The sequence below is a fragment of the Aethalodelphis obliquidens genome, unplaced genomic scaffold (assembly GCF_003676395.1).
Source record: "Aethalodelphis obliquidens isolate GAN/ISIS:26980383/991018 unplaced genomic scaffold, ASM367639v1 scaffold27, whole genome shotgun sequence".
Classification (NCBI taxonomy): Eukaryota; Metazoa; Chordata; class Mammalia; order Artiodactyla; family Delphinidae; genus Aethalodelphis; species Aethalodelphis obliquidens.
Window position 1 is genome coordinate 4,747,310 of NW_020837971.1, and position 24,475 is coordinate 4,771,784.

At 39.3% G+C, this 24,475-nt stretch overlaps 2 protein-coding genes and 1 pseudogene across 6 annotated transcripts in view; 2 read left to right on the forward strand and 1 right to left on the reverse strand.

Annotated features, from left to right (window-relative positions):
* The window catches only part of PHTF2 (putative homeodomain transcription factor 2), a 113,129-nt gene extending 96,326 nt beyond the window's left edge, over positions 1-16,803 (reverse strand). For 2 of the 5 annotated variants that reach the window (XM_027123805.1, XM_027123806.1), the window contains exon 1: positions 16,606-16,803. The gene's annotated coding sequence lies outside the window, so the exon portion shown is untranslated. Of the gene's footprint in view, positions 1-1,518; positions 1,596-16,605 lie in introns of all 5 variants that reach the window. The other 3 variants (XM_027123803.1, XM_027123802.1, XM_027123804.1) reach the window with 3 other exon arrangements.
* On the forward strand, positions 6,023-7,016 carry LOC113629420 (thioredoxin-dependent peroxide reductase, mitochondrial pseudogene; annotated as a pseudogene).
* A 354-nt stretch (positions 16,804-17,157) lies between the features above and the next one.
* On the forward strand, positions 17,158-20,635 carry TMEM60 (transmembrane protein 60). The gene is made up of 2 exons (XM_027123807.1): positions 17,158-17,334; positions 19,942-20,635. The coding sequence occupies exon 2, from the start codon at positions 19,992-19,994 to the stop codon at positions 20,391-20,393; it is 402 nt and encodes a 133-aa protein (XP_026979608.1). The 5' UTR covers positions 17,158-17,334; positions 19,942-19,991; the 3' UTR covers positions 20,394-20,635.
* The last annotated feature ends 3,840 nt before the right edge of the window (positions 20,636-24,475 follow it).

Below are 24,475 nucleotides of genomic sequence, written 5' to 3' on the forward strand. Positions count from 1 at the left end.
ACAGAAGAAATTGGTGAACTGGAAAAAAAAAAATCACTATTTGGCAACCATCTTTTTTTCCCCCAATGTTAGTGAGATATAACTGACATAACATTGCATAAGTTTAAGTCGTAGAACATAATGATTTGATATATGTATATACTGCAAAATGATTACCGCAATAAGTTAACAACCATCACCTCACAGTTACATAGTTTTTCCCTTGTGATGAGAACTTTTAAGCAACCATCTTGAAAACTGATTTGTACAATAATCATCAATAGATATTAAAGCCAATGCATAAGTTTGAGAGTAATAGGGTATTTACATAATCAACGTATCTCTCCACAACGTACTTAATAGTTACAAGGAGTGAAATAATGACTTAGCTTTGGAGAAACCTGGCAGATACCTTTTTAACTAAATGATCCAAGTTATCATCACCAGTAACAGGAGAAACTGCAGCAATTGCTTCTTGATATAATGTACTGGAAAGAACATTATGTCTGTGATATTCCTGCCAAAAGTATATAACCTGACTCTAGTCTCGAGAAAAAAATCAACCAAACTAAAATTGAAGGACATTCAGCAAAATAACTGGCCTCAACACTTTAAAAAAATGTCGATATCATGACATATAAACATAGCTCTACAACTATTCCAGCTTAAAGTAAATTAGAGAGACATGACAACTAAAGGCAGGATGTGATCCTGGATTTTCTCTTGCCATAATGGACAGTATTGTGACAACTGGTGAAATGTGAATAATATCTGAAGATTAGATAATACTATTGTATTAAAGTTAATTTCCTGATTTTTGATCATCATACTTTGCTTATGTAGGAGAATGTTTTTAGGAAATAAAACTGAGGTTCACATAGTTAAAGGATTATAAAGACTCAAATGAGTCAGGAAAAAAGTAATGTATATCTGTATATATAAAAATAAGGATAAAGCAAATGCAGTAAAATGTTTAATATTTGGTTAATCTCTGAAGCGTATACAGGAATTCTTGTAACTTTTCAAAGTCAAATTATGTCAAAATAAAAAAAGAAGAAAATAACTATAGTAATTTTTAATTCAGTTTTAAAATATCTCCTTTCTCATGTTAATTTTCTACACACACACTATCAACTTAATACACATAAAGCCTTCCTTTTATAATTAAGTTTATTTTCTCATGTAGTGTGGTTGCAGTGAAAGGGATGCACAGGGTAGACAAAAGAAAACTGACTCTATGTTTTGATTTTACCAATTTACATAATTCACCTCCATCAAAAGAAAAAGGCCATTTCAGTTGCCTATGATCAATGAGGAGACATTTTTAGACATACTCTTCTAACATCTTAACTACATTTCCTCTACAGAGATTTTTAACAACCTTTAATACCTATTATTTCCAAAGTTAAGTTACACTGACCTCTCAAAATATAAAAGGTATTTTTGGATCACAGCGGTATTTTTAGTCTTTGTGGCAAATATTTTCCAATGATGATAAAATCTGAATTATTACACCTTTAGAGAAATATTAATACTTACTTCTCATTAATTTGCCCTAGTAATAATATAGCCATGTTTTTCACTCTCTCACATTTTTTGTCAATGAGAACTGAGTTCTAAAAAGAAGAAAATGCAATTAGTTGCTTTCCTTTTGACTCACCATACATTCCTACATTTGTTTCAAGTACAACAGGAATGCTGAGGAAGCTGAACATAAACACGTTTATCCAGTCAAAACGTACGGTACAATTTGGTTCTTGCTATCCAAAGCTAATACATTCTAAAATCATGGGTTTTACTTAAAACAATACTAAAAATGGTACTTTATGTATTTTAAAGCATTACTTTAAAATTTAATGAAGAGGGTTTTCCACTTCTAGCCACGATGGAGTATCAGGGACCAGATTAATCCTCCCACCTTTTATCTTATTTTTTTTTGGCTGTACCATGCATCTTGCAGGATCTTAGTTCCCCCACCAGGGATCGAACCCAGCCCTCCGCAGTGGAAGCACAGAGTCCTCACCACTGGACCGTCAGAGAATTCCCCCTCCCACCTTTAAAAGTAAAAAAAAAAAAAAAAAAAGGACAAAATACGTGAAATCTTTTCAGACATTGGACAACAGGCTGTGCAAGACAATAATCTTTGAAAAAGGAAACAAAAAAGTGAGCCCTATTATTTCCTAATAGTACTGCCTGTAGAGTTTCCAGGACACAGTGCTAGGAGGGGAAAACCAGAGCCTGACAGTCTCCCCAAGTTGAGAGGACGGATTTGAGCATTCGAGGACAGCAAAACAACTAGAGTTCTCGGGGCAAAGTACCAGAGAGGAGAGAAAAGCACAAAAGAGCTCTGGAGCTTTGAAGAGGATTCCCACTGAGTCTTCAGCTGATTATTGTTGATCAGCACACTTATGAAGATAAACTACCTAAAGCCAGGAATAGAACCACCAGAAAGGAGCTGGCATAACAATTACCAAAGTTCACACAGGGATGGTAAGAGTTCACAGCTAGAGTGGAAAAATCCTGTAATAATGGGCAACAGCTAGAATACTGAAAAGGGCAGTGCCCCAGTAATAAGGCTAAATTAGCCTTGTACTAAAGGATGCTCAGGACTCATCTAACAAAGCTTTAAAAGCATGCCTTGAAGAACTGTTTCTAATAACATAACTGTGTTCCAAAACAAAGCTCAGAATATTTATAAGAATACAAAGAAAAGACAGCTCCAAACAACAAAATTCACAATGTCTGGCATCCAAACAAAACTTAGCAGGCATGCAAAGAAAAAGGAAAATACTACCCATAATGAGGAGAAAAATCAATTACAAGAAGCGAATCCAGAAATGACAAAAGTGCTATGATTAAAACAGCTATTATATACAAAATACTGTGCACGTGTACATACACCTTATGTGTATGTATATGTATGTACATGTATACATTCACACACATGCATGCACACACACACAAATGGAAAGAAACCCATGTTCCTGATTGGAAAACTTAATATTATTAAGATGTCCATACCCAAAGCAATCTACAGATTCAATGCAATCTCTATCAAAATTCCAATGGCATTTTTTGAAGAAACAGAAAAATTCATCCTGAAATTCATTTGGAATCTTGAGGGACCGCAGATAGCCAAAATAATTTTGTAAAAGAACAACAAATTGGAGGAGTCACACTTTCTGATTTCAAAACATATTACAAGGCTATGGTAATCAAAACAGCATAGTACTGGCATAAGGACAAATAGACAAATGGGACAGAACAGAGTCCAGAAATAAACCCTTGCATATATGGTCAAATAATCTTTGACAAGAATGCTAAGACCCCACTCAATGGGGAAAGGACAGCCTCTTCAACAACTTGTGCGCAGAAAAATGGATATCCACATGCAAAAGAATGAAGGTGGACCCTTATCTTATATAAAAATTAACTCAAAGTGGATTAAAGACCTAAGAGTAAAACCTAAAACTATAAAACTCATAGGAGAAAATGTAGGGTTAAACTTCATGACATTGTACTTGGCAGTGATTTATTTGGTTGTGACACGTAAAGAACAGAAAATAAAAGCAAAAATACACAAATGGGACTAAATCAAACTTAAAAACTTTTGTGCATCAAAGGATACAATCAATTGAGTGAAAAGGTAACCTATGGAATGGGAGGAAATATTTGCAAACTATGTATGTGATAAGGGGTTAATATTCAGAATATATAAAGAACTACAACTTAACAAAATATCAAATACCTCAATTTAAAAATGGGCAAATGGGGCTTCCCTGGTGGCGCAGTGGTTGAGAGTCTGCCTGCCGATGTGGGGGACACGGGTTCGTGCCCCAGTCCGGGAGGATCCCATGTGCCGCGGAGCGGCTGGGCCCGTAAGCCATGGCCACTGAGCCTGCGCGTCCGAAGCCTGTGCTCCGCAGCGGGAGAGGCCACAACAGTGAGAGGCCCGCGTACCGCAAAAAAAAAAAAGGGCAAATGACTTGAATAGACATTTCTCCAAAGATGATATACAAATGGGCAGCAAGCACGTGAAAAGATGCTCAACATCGCTAATCATTAGGGAAATACAAATTAAAACCATAATGAGATATCACTTTATACCCATTATGATGGCTACTATCAACAAAACAGAAAATAACGAGTGTTAACATGATGTGAAAAAACTGGAACCCTTGTGCACTGTTAGTGCAATGGTGAAGTGGTGCAATCACTATAGAAAATAGTATGGAAGTTTCTCAAAAAATTGAAAATAGAACTACCATATGATCCAGCAATGGATCCAGCAATGGATCCAGCAATCTCACTTCTGGGTATATACCCAAAAGAAGTGAAAGCATGGTCTTGAAGACATTATCTGCATACCCATGTTCACAGAAGCACTATTCACAATAGCAAAGAGATTAAAGTAACTCACATGTCCACCAATGGGTGAATGAATAAAGAAAATTATACAACAGAATATTATTCAGCCTTAAAGGAAATCCTGCCACATGCCACAACATGGATGAATCTTGAGGATATTACACTAAGTGAAATAAGCCAGTCACACAAAGACCAAGGCTGTATTATTCCATTTATCTGAAGTACCTAGCATAGTTGAATTCACAGAGACAGAAAACAGAAGAATATCTTCCAGGGAATGAGGGAAGGAGTAAACAGTAGTTGTTGTTGAATGGATACAGAGTTTCAGATTTGCAAGATGAAGAAGTTCTGGAGAGCTGTTTCACAACAATATTAATGTAATTAACACTACTGAACTATATACTTAAAAAATTATTAAGATGATAAATTTTATGTTATGTATTATTTACCACAATTTTTTGAAAACTCGGCTAGTATAGACTCTACAGGTGACCCTTGAACAACAGTCTGAACTGTGCAGTTCCACTTATACACAGATTTTTTAAAAAATAAAAACATACTACAATACTACATGATCTATATGATTGGTTGAATCTGCAGATGCAGAACCGTGGATGTGGAGGGCCAACTATAAAGTTATACACAGATTTTCGACTGTGTGAACAGTCAGCACCCCTAACGCCCACATCATTCAAAGGTTAACTGTATTCAAGAAAGGAGAAGAGGGACTTCCCTGGTGGCGCAGTTGATAAGACTCCATGCTCCCAATGCAGGGAGCCCGGGTTCAATCCTTGGTCAGGGAACTAGATCCCACATACATGCCACAACTAAGAGTTTGCATGCCACAACTAAGAAGCCCATGTGCTGCAACTAAGAAGCCAGCAAGCCACAACTAAGGAGCCTGCCTGCCACAACCAAGACTGGGCGCAACCAGATAAATAAATAAATATTTTTTTTTTAAAAGACAGAAGAAAGATTGAACATGTAAAGGAGAAATATGTAAGATATAGACAAAATTCAAATCAAACTTACAGAAATGAAAAATAAAATGTCTAAGAAGAAAAATACACTGGATGAGATAACAGCAGATCAGAAACTGAAAAGAAGATTACTAATCTTGAGGACAGAGCAGGAGACATTATCCAAGTTGAAACAAGGAGTGAAAAAAATATTTTAAAAAAATGAACAGAGCATCAGTTAGCTGTGGGACAATATCAAGTGGCATAATATATGCGTAACTGGAGTACCAGAATGAGAGGAGTGAAGAAACACAGAAAAACTATTTAAAGAAATAATGGACAAACTTTTTCTACATCTGATGAAAATGGTAAATCTACAAACCAAGAAGCTCAACAAACCCCAAGCATAAGAAACATAAAACACATCGTAGGCACATCATAATAAAAGTGCTTAAAACCAATGGTAGAGAGATCATCTTAAAAAGCAGCCGGGGGAAAAAAAAAAACACTTTCAATATAAAGAAATAAGGATAACAGTAGATTTCATATTGGAAAAATGCAATGAGAAGACACTGGTGCAGTATCGTTAAAGTCCTGAAAGAAAAAAAGTGTCAATCTAAAATTCTATACCCAGCAAAAATATATTTCAAAAATAAAGTCAAAAAAATAAAAAAAATAAAAAAAAAAAAATAAAGTCAAAAATATTTTTTCAGCTCTCTGCTTCTCTGTCTGCCCCGCGGGTTCCATGCACCCTTAAGATGGCAGCCACGGCAGGAAGGTTGCTCCAGACTTCGCTTGTCCAACACGTGAGTGCCATTCCTTGGGGCATTTCTGCTGCAGCCCTTAGGCCTGCTGCTTCTTGAAGAACGTGCTTGACAAATGCATTGTGTCTGGTTCTGGTCAAGCAAAATTCACCTTTAGCACCAGTTCCTCATACCATGCCCCTGTCGTCACCCAGCATGCGCCCTATTTTAAGGGTACAGCTGTTGTCAATGGAGAGTTCAAAGAAATAAGCCTTGATGACTTTAAGTGGAAATATTTAGGGCTCTTCTTCTATCCTTTGGATTTCACCTTTGTGTGTCCTACAGAAATTATTGCTTTCAGTGACAAAGCCAATGAATTTCACAATGTGAACTGTGAAATCGTTACAGTGTCAGGGGATTCCCACTTCTCCCACCTGGCCTGGGTAAACACCAAGGAAGAATGGCGGTTTGGGCCACATGCAAATCACACTCTTGTCAGATCTGACTAAACAGATTTCCCGAGACTACAGTGTGCTGTTAGCAGGTCCTGGCCTTGCACTACGACGTCTCTTCATAATTGACCCCAATGAGTCATCAAGCATTTGAGCGTCAATGATCTCCCAGTGGGCTGAAGCATGGAAGAGACCCTCCGTTTGGTGGAGGCATTTCAGTTTGTGGAAACCCATGAAGAAGTCTGCCCAGCCAAATGGACCCCAGATTCTCCTACAATCAAGCCCCATCCAACTGCTTCCAAAGAATACTGTGAGAAGGTAAATCAGTAGACCATCCCATGTGCACCTGCAGCTCCCCACGCCAGAAAAGAACCACAGCTGGAACTCACTTTTAGCATTTCAAAGATTATTACTTAGAGAAGGCAAAAAAACAATTATGCTTGTATTCGTAAATATTACTCTAAATGTTCTGTTTTTGTAACACTGGCCAAGGCTTTTAAAACTTGGTTAGTTACTAATGTAAGGAGTCCTTTATTGGCAGTGTATGGACGGATAGCTAGTTGCTATAGAATGTGCAATTCCTCTGTTTCTTGGATCGTGTCTTCAAAGGGAAAAGGAAACAATTCTTCTTTCTCAGCCTTACTTGAACCTTTGTATACACCAGAGTAGTATGACAGGCATCAAAACTTCTGATCAAGGGTCCTGAGATTTTCTTCTTGTGTTTCTTTGTATTAAACTGAATTTTCTTTTAAGATCATAGTTTTAAGTTGTTGGCATCAATGGTCCAATTTAACACTTGCAGGACTTCCCTAGTGGTCCAGTGGTTAAGACTTTGTGCTTCCAATGCAGGGGGCACAGGTTTAATCCCTGGTCAGGGAACTAAGATCCCACATACCATGCAGTGTGGCCGGGGGGTGGGGGTGGGGTGGGAAACACCTGCAATGAATGTGTATGTGATTGAAGCAAATGTGAATCATGTTTTTTAAAAAGCACCTACAGTGGCAAAGTGACTTAACTGATCATGCATGTTCCCCAGTCCTGAAATTTATACTTTATATAGTTATTTTACTTATTTTGTTAGCTGACTTAGTGCCTATATACATTTCTAATATTGACTGGGTATAATTATAAAGGATATTTATTGAATCTGGGGATTGCATTTTGAATTTGAATCATTCATGCATTTGAATCATCACTTAATTATTTTCTTTCCTGAAGTGTTCAATGTAAAAAATATAAAAAAAATATATATATACATATTTTTTTTCACATATACAAAAGCTGAAGAAATTTCATCAGTAGTACAGCATTACAATAAATACTAAAGGAAGTCTTTCAGGAAGAAGGAAAATGATACCAGATGAAAAAAGAATTCCAAAGGAATGAAGAGCCTTGAAAATGGTAAATATGTGGGTAAATTTAAGAGCATTTTTTCTAAAAAAAAAAAACAAAAAAAATATTTTTAACCCCTTTGAAAGACAAATGACCATTTAAAGCTAAAAAAGTAGAACTATATTGTGGAATTTATAACATATGTAAAACCAAAATGTATGACAATAGTACAAAGGCTGAGAAGGGAATATGGAAGTATACTGTTACAAGGTTCTTATATGATATAAAAAGCTGTGTTTTACTCAAAGTAGATGTGATAAGTTAAAGATGTATACAGCCACTACAGACAGGCAGTAAAAAAAAAAAGAGCTATAGATAATTAATACTCCAATAAAGGGGACAGTCATAAAAAAAATACTCCAATAATACTAAAGAAGACAAAGAAAAAAGGAACAAGAACCGATTGCACAAATAAACACATAGCAAGATGGTAGATTTAAACCCATCAAAATCAATAATCATATTAAATGTAAATAGTCTATATTAAAAGGCAGAGATTAGGATGCTGGATTTAAAAGAAAACAAAACAAAAAAAAAGGACAAACTATATGCTATATACCAGAAATCCGCTTTAAATACAAACACACAAGTAGGTAAAAAGCTAAAAAATGTAAAAAGATATATGACACTAACACTAATCAAAAGAAAGCTGGAGTGGCAATACTGATAAAGTAGACTTTAGAGAAAAGCATATTACAAGAGGGCCATTTCACAATGATAAAGAGATACAATTCATCAAAAGATGATACCAATCCTAAATATGTATGTGTCTAGTAACAGAACTTCAAAATATATGAAGCCAAACTGATCAAACTGCAAGGAGAAATTGGCAAGTCCACAGTTATGTCAGAGATTTCAACACCCTTCTCTCAAAAACTGAGAGAACAGGGACTTCCCTGGTGGCCCAGTGCCTAAGAATCCATCTTCCATTGCAGGGGATGCTGGTTAGATCCCTGGTCAGAGAACTAAGATCCCACATGCCACAGGGCAACTAAGCCCAGGTGCTGTAACTACTGAGCCTGCGTGTTGCAACTACAGAGCCCACACGCTCTGGAGCCTGTGAGCCACAACTACAGAGCCTGTGCACCTCAACTACTGAGCCCGCACGTTCTGGAACACACCACAACTAGAGAGAAGCCCGCCTGCCGCAACGAAGATCCCACGTGCCACGACTCATACCTGACACAGCCATAAATAAATAAATAAATAAAATTATTTTTAAAAATTGAGAGAACGAGCAGACATAAAAGGATAGAAGGATAGAAGTAAGGATAGAAAAGATCTGAAAAACTCTATCAATCAACTTGATCTGACATTTATAGAACACTCCACCCAACATTCTTTTCAAGTGCACATGAATCATTTACCAAGAGAGACTATATTCTGGGCCATAAAACAAGTCTCAATAAATTCAAAACAATTCAAATCACACAACGTATGTTCTCTGACCACAGTGAAATTAAATCAGAAATCAACATCTGAAAAATCCCCAAATATTGGAAGACTTGGGTACATACCTTTAAATAACCAATAGGGTCAACAAAGAAATCACAAAATCAGCAAGGATTTTTGAATTGAACAAAAATGACAACACGACATATCAACACTTGAGATGCCACCAAAGCACTATTTAGAAGGGAATTTTATAGCATTAAACATTTATACTAGAAGACAATAAATTAACAAATTAAGTTTACAGTTTAAGATTCTAGCAAATCAAGAGTAAATAAAATGCAAAGTAAATAGCAAAATGGAAATAATAAAGAAGAGAAATTATTGAAATTGAGAACACAAAATCAATAAAGAAAACCAAAACCTGGTTCTTGAGAGTATCAATAAAACAGACAAACTTCTAGTCAGATTGAACAGGAAAAAAAATGAGAAAACACACAAATTTACAGTCAGGAATGAGAAAGGGGACATTGCTACAAATCTTACAGATATTAAGAAGATAATAAAGGAATATTATGAACAATTTTATGTCCATGAATTTAACAACTTAGATTAAATTGACAAATTCCTTGAAAGATACAAATGATAATAGATGCTCACTCAAAAAGAAATAAAAAACCCTTTGTCTATTAAAGAAATTGAATTTGTAGTTAAAATCTTTCCCATAAAGAAAACTCCAGGCATAAGTATGCAAGTCATTTAATATTGCCTTAAGTTTAAGATACATGGAGAGACCAAGTATTTATTAACTATCATGTGCAGGCACTATGGATATATAAGTTTGATATGGTTATGTTAGTATTTCAACAAAATCATTCTGGAAGGAAGCTGTGTAGAGAACTGGTTAGTACGAGGCTAAATTAAAAGTAAAGAGACCTGGGACTTCCCTGGAGGTCCAGTGGTTAAGACTCTATGCTTCCACTGCAGGGGGCTCACATTCCATCCCTGGCGGGAGAACTAAGATCCCAAATGCCGCGCGGCCAGAAAAAAAAAGTAGAGACTAGTGACAATAAGGAAATGATGAGGGCAGGAAATAAGTCAGTGGCAATGAGCATTTCTCAAATTTATTTATTTATTTATTTAATGTTTTTCTTTGGCTGCGTTGGGTCTTCATTGCTGCACGCGGGCTTTCTCTAGTTGTGGGCAATGAGCGTTTGTATTTTAACTTGGGGTAGGTGTTGGGATAGGGCATGATTAAAAGATAGATAATTAGTAGAGAGAATAATCAGATGCAGTGATGGATTGGACATGAAAGGTATGGGGAGTAAAAGAGTAAGGATGTTCCATGATTCTTGGCTTGAACATCAGAACCATTCATTAAAACAGGGAATACAAGCGGAGAACAAGAAGATATGTTTAATTTTTCAACATATGGTACATTTAGACATTCAGTGACCAAAAGGTAGATTGGTAGGCAATGTGATTAATACACAGAATCAACATTTAGGGGATCTGTGTAAATTAAGCTGCTCTATCTACCAGGATTACTTGCAATTAAAGCCTTCTCTGTAACTGTACAATTAACTGCACAATGGCTTTTCTCTGTTAAAAGAACTTGAGGAGTAAGAAGGTAGTTAAAAGAGTTGAGAAGATAAGTCCCTTTCCCTATATACTTAATTCACAGTACAAGAGACCCAATTTCAGTGATCTTTTTACTGTCATTTAGAAAAGCAAAACCCTATTTATTTGCTCTATTTGGTTTAATGAGTCTGACCTCCCTTCTTCAGAAAAAAAATTGAGAACGTGAAGCTCGCTCCCTATCTTTTCCCTTTTTTTGTTGTATGTGGCTGCAATGATTCAATTCTTTATTCAACACTGCCTGTTACCTATGTAACATCCATTGCCTCCTTTTAAGGTTTTCTTTGTTTGCCATTTTCGGCCTTTCCTTACTCTATTTGAGAATTGTATTTTTTTAAAAAGTATACCTGCTCAACTTAGTTGAACAATTGCAGCAATCTTTTTTTTTTTTGAGCAAGTCTTATAAGCCAGGCAATGAATCAAGTGCTTCACATATATTAGCTCATTTAGTTTTCAAAATCTTGCAAAGTAGATATCCCCATTTTATGATTAGAAAAAACTGAACATCAAAAAGATTACATAATGAGGGGACTCCCTGGTGGCGCAATGGTGAAGAATCCGCCTGGCTATGCAGGGGACACGGGTTCGAGCCCTGGTCCAGGAAGATCCCACGTGTCGCGGAGCAACTAAGCCCGCGAGCCACAACTACTGAGCTTGCCCTCTAGAGCCCAACAGCCAGAACTACTGAAGCCTGCGTTCCACAAATACTGAAGCCCATGTGCCTAGAGCCCATGCTCAACAAGAAAAGCCACCACAATGAGAAGCCCACGCACCACAACAAAGAGTAGCCCCACGCGCAGCAACGAAGACCCAACGCAGCCAAAAATAATAAATAAAAATTTTTTTTAAAAAGAAAAGATTACATAATGAGCCCAAAGTTAGAAAACTGGTGGACTGTAGAATTGAAACTTGAACCTAGGTCTGTAGAGCACCAAAACTTGTGCCACATAACTTTCATAAGCTTTTTGCTACCTGTAAGAGACATTTTACTGAATGTATGACTAAGGTGCTTTCATTCATGAAACAAACATGAGTGCCTACTACATGTCTTCAAACTTTCTGTAGATACACTTTTAATAGTCCCTTCCCCTACTGTTTTTGAAACTGGAAAGCTGCATACAGTACACTTTTTTTGCCTTTACTTCCTCTCATTAAATGTCAAATTTAATCATGTTACGATTATTATCAGGTTGTGGTTCAGGCACCGCCATTTCCTGCTTTAGTTCCTGTTCAAAATGAAGTCCAGCATATTTTCTTTCCTAGTCCTCTAAAATTACCTGTTCTAGGAAGTAATTTTTTTTTCTCATCTGAAAACTCACCTCTATTATTTTGTGTCATTTTAGCAATTTACATGAAGCTAACAAGTTGGGACTAAAAATGCAGCTTTCCTAAATGTCACTTAATATTTTCAACTTAGTCATATGATTCTGGTTATAAAGGGATCCACATTTATAAATCCAATGTGACATATATGGAATCTAAAAAAAAAATGGTTCTGATGAACCTAACGGCAGGAAAGGAATAAAGAGTCAGATGTAGAGAATCGACTTGAGGACATGGGGAGGGGGAAGGGTAAGCTGGAACAAAGTGAAAGAGTAGCACTGACATATACACACTACCAAATGTAAAATAGATAGCTAGTGGCAAGCAGCCACATAGCACAGGGAGAGGAGCTCGGTGCTTTGTGACCACCTAGAGGGGTGGGATAGGGAGGGTGGGCGGGAGACGCAAGAGGGAGGAGATATGGCAATATATGTATACGTATAGCTGATTCACTTTGTTATACAGCAGAAACTAACACAACATTGTAAAGCAATTATACTCCAATAAAGATGTTAAAAATAAATAAATAAATAAATAAATAAATCCAATGGGAGTATTTACGGTTCTGTGCTAACCCGAGGGGAAGACGTAACCATGGGACTTTTTCTTAGATTTTTCAAGGACAGTCTCAATTTAAAACATTCTGTCTAACAGTCACATCTCAAGTTTCAGTTCAGAAAAGACAGTCAAAGGGTATACATATGCAAAGGGTAGTTTGCAATACTGACTCTATATGGCAATAGAGTAGGTAAGGGGGGGTGGTTAAGGGAAGGCAATCAATCACTTAAGACTCTTCTTTACTTTACCTTACTTTATTTTAATTTTTTTGGCCGAGCCATGCATCCTGCAGATCTTAGTTCTCAACTAGGGATTGAACCCAGGGCCTCTGCAGTGGAAGCACGGAGTCCTAACCATTGGACCTCCAGGGAATTCCCAAGATTCTTCTTTTTTAAATAATCCCAAAACACACCTCACAAATTTGGTGCAATTGCCTTAGTCTTCTTTTACAGCTTAGAATGAAGTATCCCAATGAAATAATGAAATAGTTGCTTGCCTGAACATGTTTGGAAATGAAATTTTAACTGACAGTAGGGAAAATAAGTATTCAAAGGTAAATATTAAATAAAAATGTAACAATGCACAAACTCTTGAGATATTCCTATAATTTCAGTATCTAAGTATGCAATTTATAACCACTAAAATTGTCCAGCCACATTTCTATACAATTATCATTTAAATTTGGCCTTCAAAAATACTTTCTATACAGAGCCACAATTACTTGCCATTCCCTCAACAATCCATATTCCGGTTCTCCTGCCCCCAGTTCTGTGTGTTCTGTGTTTGATGCCTTCCCTCCCCACTAATCAAAATTATCAGTCACATTTTTAGGTTCCAGAGATAGCTCCCTGCTAAACCTCCAACCCCTTCTCAACTCTGTTCAATTTATTTTTTCCTTCTTCTTCATTCAGGGCTTACCAATGTGACAATACTTTACATATTTTGTTTAATACTAATACTCCCCTTTGAAACATTATTCTCTCCACTTAACAGATAAGGAAACTAAAGATGAAAAAGGTTTGGTATCATGTTCAAGGTCACAAATCAAAACAGGAATTCAAACGCTAGTCTGTCTGAATTTTAACTGAATTCTCTTTCCATGAAACCACACACTCTACGGCACTCTCTTATAGTATATACTGCATTGTGTTACCATTATTCGTTCAAATATCTCTCTCTCCCACTACAGGGATGTTCCTCAAAGACAGGGAAGGTTACTCCATCCTTACCTCCCAGCAACACTCAACAGAGCCTATTATACAACGATCTCAAAGCGTTACTGAATATTCAGTTTATGGTTTTGCAGCATTATTTTCCATTGATTACTCTCCTTCAACCAAATCTCTATGAAGCCATTTTTACTGTGATGGGAAAGCACAACAGCTTGGAATATAAGCTTTGTAATCAGATTGATTAGATGTAAATTCCACCTCCACCAACTTATTAGCTGAGAAATCTTGAACACATGAGTTAACCTACATTAACTCATGGGAGGACAGTAATCACAGTAGCTACCTCCTAGGATTAAAAGGATTAAATGAGGTAACATAGACAATCCTCATCTTTTCCTACAGGCTACCCTAAATTTTCTTCGGCTCAGTCTAGTGTAGCCTTTTTCAGTACAAATTCCTTATAATCTTGATATTACTCAGCCATAATAAAGAATAAAATAATGCCACTTGCAGCAACATGGATGGACCTAGAGATTATTGTACTTAGTGAAGTTAAGTCAGACAAGATAAATATCACATGATACCGCTTATACGTGGAATCTTAAAAAAGGGTACAAATGAACTTATCTACAAAAGAGAAATAGAGTTACAGATGTGGAAAACAAACTTATGTTTACCAGGGGGTGTATATTGGAAGACTGGGATTGACATATACACACTACTATATATAAAATAGATAGCTAATAAGGACCTATTATGTACCACAGGGAACTCTACTCAATACTCTGTAATGGCCTATATAGAAAAAGAATCTAAAAAAGAGTGGCTATATGTATAACTGATTCACTTTCCTGTACACCTGAAACTAACACAACACTGTAAATCAACTATACTCCAATAAAAACTTAAAAAAAATTTCCTTGCAATTTTGAATGAAATGGACTAGCCAAAAAGGTTCATGGTTTAAAAATTGCTCAGGTCACTTACTTGACTTTTAGGGCCAACTGTCCAGTGCCAGTCTGGACTCAAAAAAAGTTTATTCTTGGAGGCTTGACTATGCAAGAGTGCCCCCACTGTATACTATATTTTATTTGTTCACCACATTTTCAAGCCCTACCAGCAAGTTTGAAAATTGGAACACAGACACTTCCTATTTTACTACCACCTAACTTAATACCACCTGATGCAGGAAGACAACTAACCTGTGTGGGAGGCAGGCTATTTCCCCTGCAAGAAAACGCTCCTGGAACCACCTGTGTCTGGTCTCAGGCATGGCTCATTCTCACCACACCTCCATATTGGTCTGGAATCTAGAGGCTAAGCCACTACACCTGACAGAGGATACCCATTTCCTTCTCTTAAACTTAGCAACTCTTACTCCAAAAAGTTAGGATTTTATATTGTTATGCTATTTTACGGCTCTTTAGGCTAAAGTGCCTAGTTTCCAAATTATCAGAATTCCCCCTTAAAATTTTAAAAGTCTATGAAAAAGCCCAGTTTTGGAGAAAAAAGTTTTAAAAAATACATAATCCCTAGAAACAAGAGCAAACACTAAGGCTATAGCCAGTCTCAAAGGGGAAAAAAAAAGAAAAATCTTCAAATGCTTAGTTGGCTAAAGCTAACCAAAAGCTCTAAAATCGAAGTACCATAAATAACAACCAATCTCAAAGTAAACAGAATATACCATTAACAAAGTGAGCAAGTGTGAATAACAAAATACCTAACACATTCACCACGAATTTTAAAATTACTTGGTATGTAGATACAGAGATTAATAAATTGTTCCAGATTCTGTACTTCCCTAGACAGTATATGTTGTTATAAAGCAGGGCCTTTTCTGGCCGGGCTAAAATTTAAAAGGGTGACAGATTAGTGACAGAATAATCTCTGAAGTTCTACAAGGAGGTGTTGCGTTAGAAAGCCATGACTCGAAGGAACAATACCAGAACACTGGCTGTCAACATCAGGCAGATCAAAATAAGAAAAGGTGAAGCACGCTGATGGACCGCGGCATTGTTTCCAGACAAGAAATATCCCTTTAAGGCCCATGCCAAGGATTTCAGCGCCAGCTCCGCAGTCAGTGCTGGAATCAGAAAACTAAACTGTTGCCCGCTCAGTGGGAGCAGGGCAGCGACCCCCTCCAGTCGGCGTCCAGCGCGCGCAGGGTCGCCCCCTCCTCCCGAGCCCGCTCCTCCGACTGCTAGCTGGCCGCTCCCCGCCGACCCCGGCTCGGCCACCCGATGACCCCGCACTCCCTCCAGGACCCGACGCGCCCCAAACATAGCGCCAGGGGAAGGAAGCGAAGGAGAGGGGACTTGGGAGGGGGCGGAGGGGCGGGAGGCGGCGCTGGGCTTCGGCCCATCACCATCAAGGCTCGAGGACAGCGCGGGTTCGGGAGGAGGGAGGCTGAGCCTCCGCCACCGGCCAAATGATAGCGTCCCGGAGCGCAGGTGCCGGCGGCTGCCGAGGAAGTCACGGGCCGGGAGGACTACGCGATGCCCCCACACCCCCCACCTCCATACCACCCGCCGCTCTTCTCCTCCCTCGTCCAGCTTCATCCTCCGCTTCTGTCAGAACCCAACGACCTCCACGCGGCCCGCCTCAGCGCGGAGGTGATGCCGGCTCTTACCGTAGGAAAGGGCGCCGCGCCGCTAGGAGGCGGCTGGAGTGCGCGCGGGAGACACCGAGGCAAACGCCGCCGCCGCCGCCACGGGAGCCTGACGAGCCACAACGAAGCAACCCGCGGGCGCGCTGCCTCCAGAGCCGTCGCCCCACCCCCTCTCCCGCAGGATTTTGCGCCGGAGCCTGCAGTCTCCGCGCGCTGACTGGGAGAGCGAGGGGAGGGGCGGGGCGCCCCGAGGAGGCGGGGCGGAGCGCTGGCAAGTCTGATTGGCATCTGTGGGCCCAATGGGACCGCGGACGCTCCCGGCTATGCTTAGACTGACTTTCCTCCTAGCCCGTAGCAGTAGAGAGGCGGGCCTACTGGCTTCTTTTATTGCCGCCTTTTTGACAAACCCGATCGCACGGAAAAGTCGGTTGGTTGGCACTGGCGGCCAAATGGTCCAATTACCGCAGGGAAGGGGGCCTCTGAACCCAGATTGGCGTTCTTTCTACCTATAGGGTAGGCCCAGGGCGGTGAGACCCCGCCCCGGATGTGGGCGCGGCCCCGAGGTAGACCTGAGAGAGGTTCCACTGTGGTTGTTTGGAGAGGCGGAACTGAGATCTTTTTCTTGATTATCATGTGACGGATTCTGGATTTAATGGGGGAAAAAGCGTGGTGGAAAAGGCCAAGGATCCAAACTGGCGAATTTCCTAATCTTCGCGCCCCTCTGCGCTCTCCAGCCAGCGGCGCTGCCAGGTGAGTTCGGGGCTCCAACGAGCCGGCATCCTCCGAAGTGCACTCGCCCCCCGCGCCCCCCACCCCCCGGTGCCCTGGCCTCCAGATGCTTCCGTGGGCCGTGTCGCCGTCCCTCATCCCCTCACCCCCTCACACTCCCGGTCCCAAACGCACATACGCCTCTTGGCACCGGGATTCTGTTTGCATTGTGGATCATATTGTACAAGAACTGCGTTCAACTCCAGAATGTACTGGTCCCACAGTGCAGAATGGGGGGAGTCCGGATAGGGCACCGTTGGCGGACCGTCGGCATTCGAAGACGAAGGGCAAGGATAGTTTAGGAACGCCCTGAAGTTCTGAGACAAGTAGGCCCGAAAATCAGGTAAGTGTAAGCACAACGCTGTTCCTTTGAAGGACGGTCAGGCTTTTGCAGCAGGAGCCTTTAGAAAGTGACTCATTGTTTAGAATAGCTCTGTATTGGGGGCCCATTAAACAAAACTGTCTTCGGGATGGGGCGAGTTCACCGGGAAGTGTACTGGCAGTCGCGAGAGAAGGGAAATGCGAGATGGTGTGGCAAGCACCATGGACAAATGATCAAGCCCACACACCTGGTACCGAGACGTTGAACTGTGGGCAGGGGGCCTTTAGATTGCCATTTAGGGGAAGCGCAGGTTTTAACAATGGATAAGTATATACTTAACTATCTTGCAGGTGCAAGAAATAACCACCTCAAATGAGAAATACTTGAACAAATTTTTGTTTTGGAGTATGCAGCTCCCTCCACCCTGCCCCCCTCCACCGCCCTTCTTTAAGAAGAAAGTAGTAGTAGGAAACAAATATAATAAGTTAACAGAGATTTATTAATAAATTAATGAAATCGGAGTTGTAGGTCATCACTGAACCCCAGCATCCATAATCCTTCAAGTGTCATTTAAATATCAACAGAGTGCTTCCCAATCGAGGGCATTTTAGTAAAAGTGCATACAGAAGTTTGTTGCATCCCACATAATAGAACTTGTAGCCACAAGACTGTGTTCTTTGCAGCCTTTTCACCTCCAGTCTTCAAGTACCTATGTTGAATGCAGCTCCCTTCCTGTGACCAGTTGCTACTCAGTTCTTTACGAGAAAAAATGAAGCTTGACTCATCCAGTGGCTGGCTGATGGAAAAGTTACGTTTAAGCAACTGTATTATCGTAAACCTTTTAAAAGTCCATAAAAATGGCCAGATCGATTGGAAATGGAAATTGAGCAAATTCAATTTACAGTGTGAAACCCATCTGTAGTTACTAATCAGTACGCACCTCTCCACCTCTTCTTCCAAAGTCAGTCCCACATTCCACAATGGCAGCCTCTGGCCAGGAAAGGAGACCAGCACGGAAAATGCCTTCCTGGGAGCAAAAGCATCTGTTTTTCATAGTGCAGTATGAAGTATCTGCCAGCCAAGTAAACAAGTTGAGTGCAGGCAGATGGGTATAAGGGAAAGAAGGGAGCTAGGAGATTCACAGGTCACTATTGAAATGCAACAGATATATACTCTTGCACCATGACAGTCACCCACTGTTTGAAGTAGTAGAGATGTAGCAATCAAAGTTAGTTCTAAAATATAATTACTTAAAACATGATAGTCTAGGGCATTTGATTTATCTAGCCAGCTTCCTCACCTTTTCCCTGTTTCTTATCTTCCTGCATTTTTACTCCTATCACCCATGCTTTTGTTACCATCCCCATTACCTTCTGATCTTTTCCTGTTGCCATCAAGTGTCCTCTCTCATCCTCAGTCTATCACTGCCCAGTGGCTTATTTCCCTCTGTTTATAATCATACTTAGATTCCTACTTTACTGAAAATTTGTTCTTGATCCTTCTTTTTTTTTTTTTTTGTGATACGCGGGCCTCTCACTGTTGTGGCCTCTCCCGTTGCGGAGCACAGGCTCCGGACGCTCAGGCTCAGCGGCCATGGCTCACGGGCACAACCGCTCCGCGGCATGTGGGATCTTCCCGGACCGGGGCACGAACCCGTGTCCCCTACATCGGCAGGCGGACTCTCAACCACTGCGCCACCAGGGAAGCCCTTGATCCTTCCTTTGTCATCCTCATTGTATGTCTGACCTTTCATCTTCTTTTCTCCAAATGTTTCAAAGGAATAAAATGTTGTCAACTGTTTGCATTTCATTATCTTCTGTTAACTCCTCACCCAACTTCATGCAGCCTGGCTTCTGATTTCCCATTCTATTTACCCTTTTCCCATTGGTCACAAGGTTGATAAAAAAACGTGAGTAAGTATGGAACATACTGTAAACCTATAATGTGAAGATTAAATAAGTGCTTATACCTAAGTATTATAGATGAATGCATTCCTATCAAAATTCCAAGTTTTTAAGAACTAGTGATTTTAGCATTGAAAAACGTGGAAGGTCAAAATAGTAGAAAATATTCTGGAAAAGAAAATGGTAAATAGGTACTAGACCTCACAGATATTAGAACATATCCAGTAACAGTCATACAGTACTAGTACAAAACAGAAATATAGATCAGTTTTACAAAGCTGGAAAGAGCCAGCTTTGTAAACCAGGAATAGAAAAATTTTTTTCTGGTATCAAAACAATCTTGACTTTTTTTCCTTCTCTTAGGGTATATTTCCCTTTTTTCGACTCTGCAACAGCCTCTTTAAACTGTTTAAATGAGAATGTCCTTGGCTCAGAGAGTACTACTCACCTGGCTTTTCACATTACTCTTCTTGATCATGTTGGTGTTGAAACTGGATGAGAAGGCACCTTGGAACTGGTTCCTCATATTTATTCCAGTCTGGATATTTGATACTATCCTTCTTGTCATGCTGATTGTGAAAATGGCTGGGCGATGTAAGTCTGGCTTTGACCCTCGACATGGATCACACAATATTAAAAAAAAAGCCTGGTACCTCATTGCAATGTTACTTAAATTAGCCTTCTGCCTTGCACTCTGTGCTAAACTGGAACAGTTTACTACCATGAATCTGTCCTATGTCTTCATTCCTTTATGGGCCTTACTGGCTGGGGCTTTGATAGAGCTTGGATATAACGTCTTTTTTGTGAGAGACTGACTTCTAAGGACATCATCTCATTTTATTGCTGTTCAACAAGCTATCATTAAAGTGTTCTGAATCCTTGAAAGCTTGAAGAATGCCAGAGAACTGAGAAAAATATCAAATGTAATTTTATACTGCTTCCATAAAGTAGTCTTGGTGAATCATGGACTTCTAGTCAACCCAAAACTTAATTATTCAGTATTTGAGTTATTAGTACCCTTATTGTCCTATGTAAATAAAGTTTGTTTTGGATCTTATTTTTCTACTTGACTATTGAATAATGTTTTAAGTATGTGATCAACATTTAAATCTACATATTTGGGTAGAAGTTTAATATATCATGGCCCCATTACTACCATAGTAAATAGTGCTTCTCGATTATGAAGGAAAAACAGTTACTGAAATAATTAGGGGTGCCACTTCATGTTTACATTCAGAAAGAATCTGAGAGTTCGACAGTTTTTTATCTAGGCTAAGTTCATTGTTACCTCTGCCTTCTATTTGAAACAAATAAACTAGAGGTAGCATATTAAAACAGAGCAGAAGCTTGCCTCTTTCTAATGTTAGGGGAACTATACATCCCAGTTATGTCAGGAAAGTCCAGTTTATGCCTATTGTCCTGGGGTCTCAGGGAGTTAGTTCCCCTTTCATTCTTAGAAGTGTCCTGGTTTGAAAAATTATAGATCACCCTACGAGGGTACTTAACCAATTCCAGTGAAGTGTAGGTGGCAGTACTTACAAGAATTCCAAAGAGTCTTAAGTGTCTTATAACCCTAAAGCAGGGTCAGGGTGATGTTCTTGCCCTATACAGCCCTCACTTAGCTTTGGGAGTATCTAAAGGAGTATTTTGTTCATTTAAAAAATATCTAACAAAAAAGTGGTTTCTGGCTGCTAATACTTGAGAGGATTGCTTAAATATAGCATTTTGGTCTAGTTCTCCTTGGTAAAGACAGATAATATGACAAAGTTTCAGCCACAGCACTACAAATTAATACTGCTTAACTCTTTGTTTGAAACTACAGAGGTAGGGTAAATAAATAAAAAACTGATCAGTTACAGATATTTCCCTGTCTTATAATTGGTATATATTAGTATTTGGGGTATGTAAAAATAGGATTAAGAAGGATAGTTAATATGGGGAACATAATGTTCCAAGACTTGATCAGGTATTCCTAATTCAATTGAGAGATCTAAACTATTTGGTCACTGGAATCTATTAATACATTCAAAGCAGAAGAAAGCTGTAATCTCTGTGAGAAACCAGATAGGAGGGTTTTGTAGTTCAGGAAAACCTGTAGTTGTGAAAGTATCATCTAAGTATAATCTCTCACAGAGAAAAGAAGGAACAGCACCACATGTAAACAATCAGCTAGGCCAGGAGTCAGCAAAGTACTTCTGTAAAGGGCTATATAGTAAATACTTAAAAGTTTTGTGGGCCATATGGTTTCTGTCACAACTACTCGGCTCTTGTGGTGAGAAAGCAGCCATAGACTATGGCTATGTCCCAATAAAACTATTTGTGGACAATGAAATTTAAATTTTGTATGATTGCCACATATCACAACATATTATTCTTTTGATTTTTGTTTCAACCGTTTAAAACTAAAAACCTTTCTTGCCTTACAGGCTATACAAAAAGCAGGCAGTGGCCTAAATATGGCCTATTGGCAGTAGTTTCCTGACCCCTGAGCTAGGCCATGAAACAAGCAAAAGCAGAAATTCTATATGACATTACTAAGAGGAAATGTGGGACTGGTCTCCAAGGAAAAGAGAAGTTCGGTAAGAATTATATGTAAAAAGGCAACACAATAACCAACTTGTTCACACATGAGGATCAATCAATTGTAAGAGTATCTGAAAGAGTCCCAGGAAGTAGAACTCTTCTTACTTAACTTGGTATACTGCCACACTAAATAAACAACCTGAAGCAGCAGTAAGTTATTGATGTGTGCCTCCCCGATTCGGACACCAGATGTGTGTGTTTTTTCCCTACATCACCAAGGAATTAACTCAGTTCTGACACTATCTGGAGATAGCATCAGATACCACAAGTTAAGGGTTCAGTCCCAGAAAACTGCACGTGCCCCCCACCCCCTCTGCAACTTCGGATGCCAGGCACAAATTCAGGTTGTCACCTTGCTTCTGACCTACCACCTCTAGAATGGAGGTTCCCATGACCCTCTCCTTGAATTTGATTAATTTGCTAGAGCAGCTCACATAACTCAGAGAAACATTTTACTTACTAGACACCAGTTTATTATAAGAGGATATTAACTCAGGAACAGCCAGATGGAAGATTCGTAAGGCAAGGTATGGGGAAGGGGTGCAGAGCTTCCATGCTCTCTGGGCACACCACTCTTTCCCCATCTCCTCATGTTCACCAACCTAGAAACTTTCTGAACCTTGTCCTTTTGGTATTTTATGGAAACTTGATTACATAGGCATGATTAATTAAATCATTAGCCATTGGTGATTGCACTCAATCTCCAGCCCTGGTGGGGAGAGGGGGACTGAAAGTTTCAACTCTAATCGCTAGGTTGGTTCCCCTGGCAACCAGCCCCAATCCGTAGGTTACCTAGGAGCTTTGCAAGAGTCTCCTCATTAACATAAGCTCAAAAGACACCTTAATCACACTTATCACTTAGGAAATTCCAAGGGTATCTGATTCCTATGCCAGGAACAGGGATGAAGATTAGATACATATTTCTAATTATAAATTACAATATCACAGCCTACTTTAGAACAGTAAGTAATGGAAGACATAAAAGAGAAATTATGCTTACAGACGGAAACAAAACTAATGTAATAATACATAAACAGTAAGTACTGCAGAAAATATCTTCCCCTTGGTCTTAGCTATAGGATACCTCCTTTATAATAGAGATGTTTACTGATGGTGTTTATAAAAAGAACACATTCTGCCTTAAGAAAGAAACTTAAATTTGAAAGGTTTTAGTGAAGTCATTAATTTCCAGGTCAACACAGAGAAGTAACTTAAACTGGTTTGGGCAAATACTTATCAAAAAGTCTGACTGAGGGCTTCCCTGGTGGCGCAGTGGTTAAGAATCTGCCTGCCAGTGCAGGGGACACGGGTTCAAGCTGTGGTCCGGGAAGATCCCACATGCCACAGAACAACTAAGCCTGTGCGCCACAACTACTGAGCCTGCGAGCCACAACTACTGAAGACTGCATGCCTAGAGCCTGCGCACCGCAACAAAGAGGAGCCCCGCTGGCTGCAACTAGAGAAAGCCCACAAGCAGCAACAAAGACCCAATGCAGCCAAAAATAAATTTATAAAAAAAAAAAATTCTGATTAAAAGCAACATGTGAACAAAATAATTTTCTATAGCAATTAAAAATATGAAAAGTAGGAAATAGATATTCAGAGGAACCACGACTTATTCAACATTTCATGAACACAGAAACCAGATGTGGTAGCACCATCCACTACCACATGAAACATGACCAGAAATCCACCAATGGAGAGCTTCCAAGCATTAAGAAAAATAGTTGCATAAAGCTTCAAGAAGTAGAAATCCATCCGTGGGCTACAGCTTACTGTAATTTTAAGAGTTATTAACCTTAGAATTTGATCATCTGGTTTCTACTTTGCTTTTTCAGTGCAGCAAATAAGAGGAACTGATATTAATGAACAGAAGTGATGGCCAAAAAAGGAAAGGAAACCATAGAGCCATTTTCAAATAGGGGCAGGCATATTACTATGCACCTGCATCATAAAGAAAAGTTATTTCTCTCTATTGAGAGGAAAATTATCAGAGTTCTTTTAGCATTAAACAAAGGGATTTCCTTTATCCTTGATTGATCATGTTTGCAGAGTAAACATCACTCTTCCTCAAAGTATTATTGGTGTCCTTAGAATTCATGACTTAGATAAAGAAGGTACACAGGAAAAAAACAAAAAACCTCATGATAGAAAAACTAAAGCCCAGGTAAATTAAATGAAATTAGCCCATGGTCATTGGTAAATGGAGACGTTTAACTCCAAATGCTATTTCCACAAATAGGTTTCCTATTGAAGAAAAAAAAAGAAAGCATCAACAGAAGATACCAGTTATCAGATGCTACATAAAGACAAC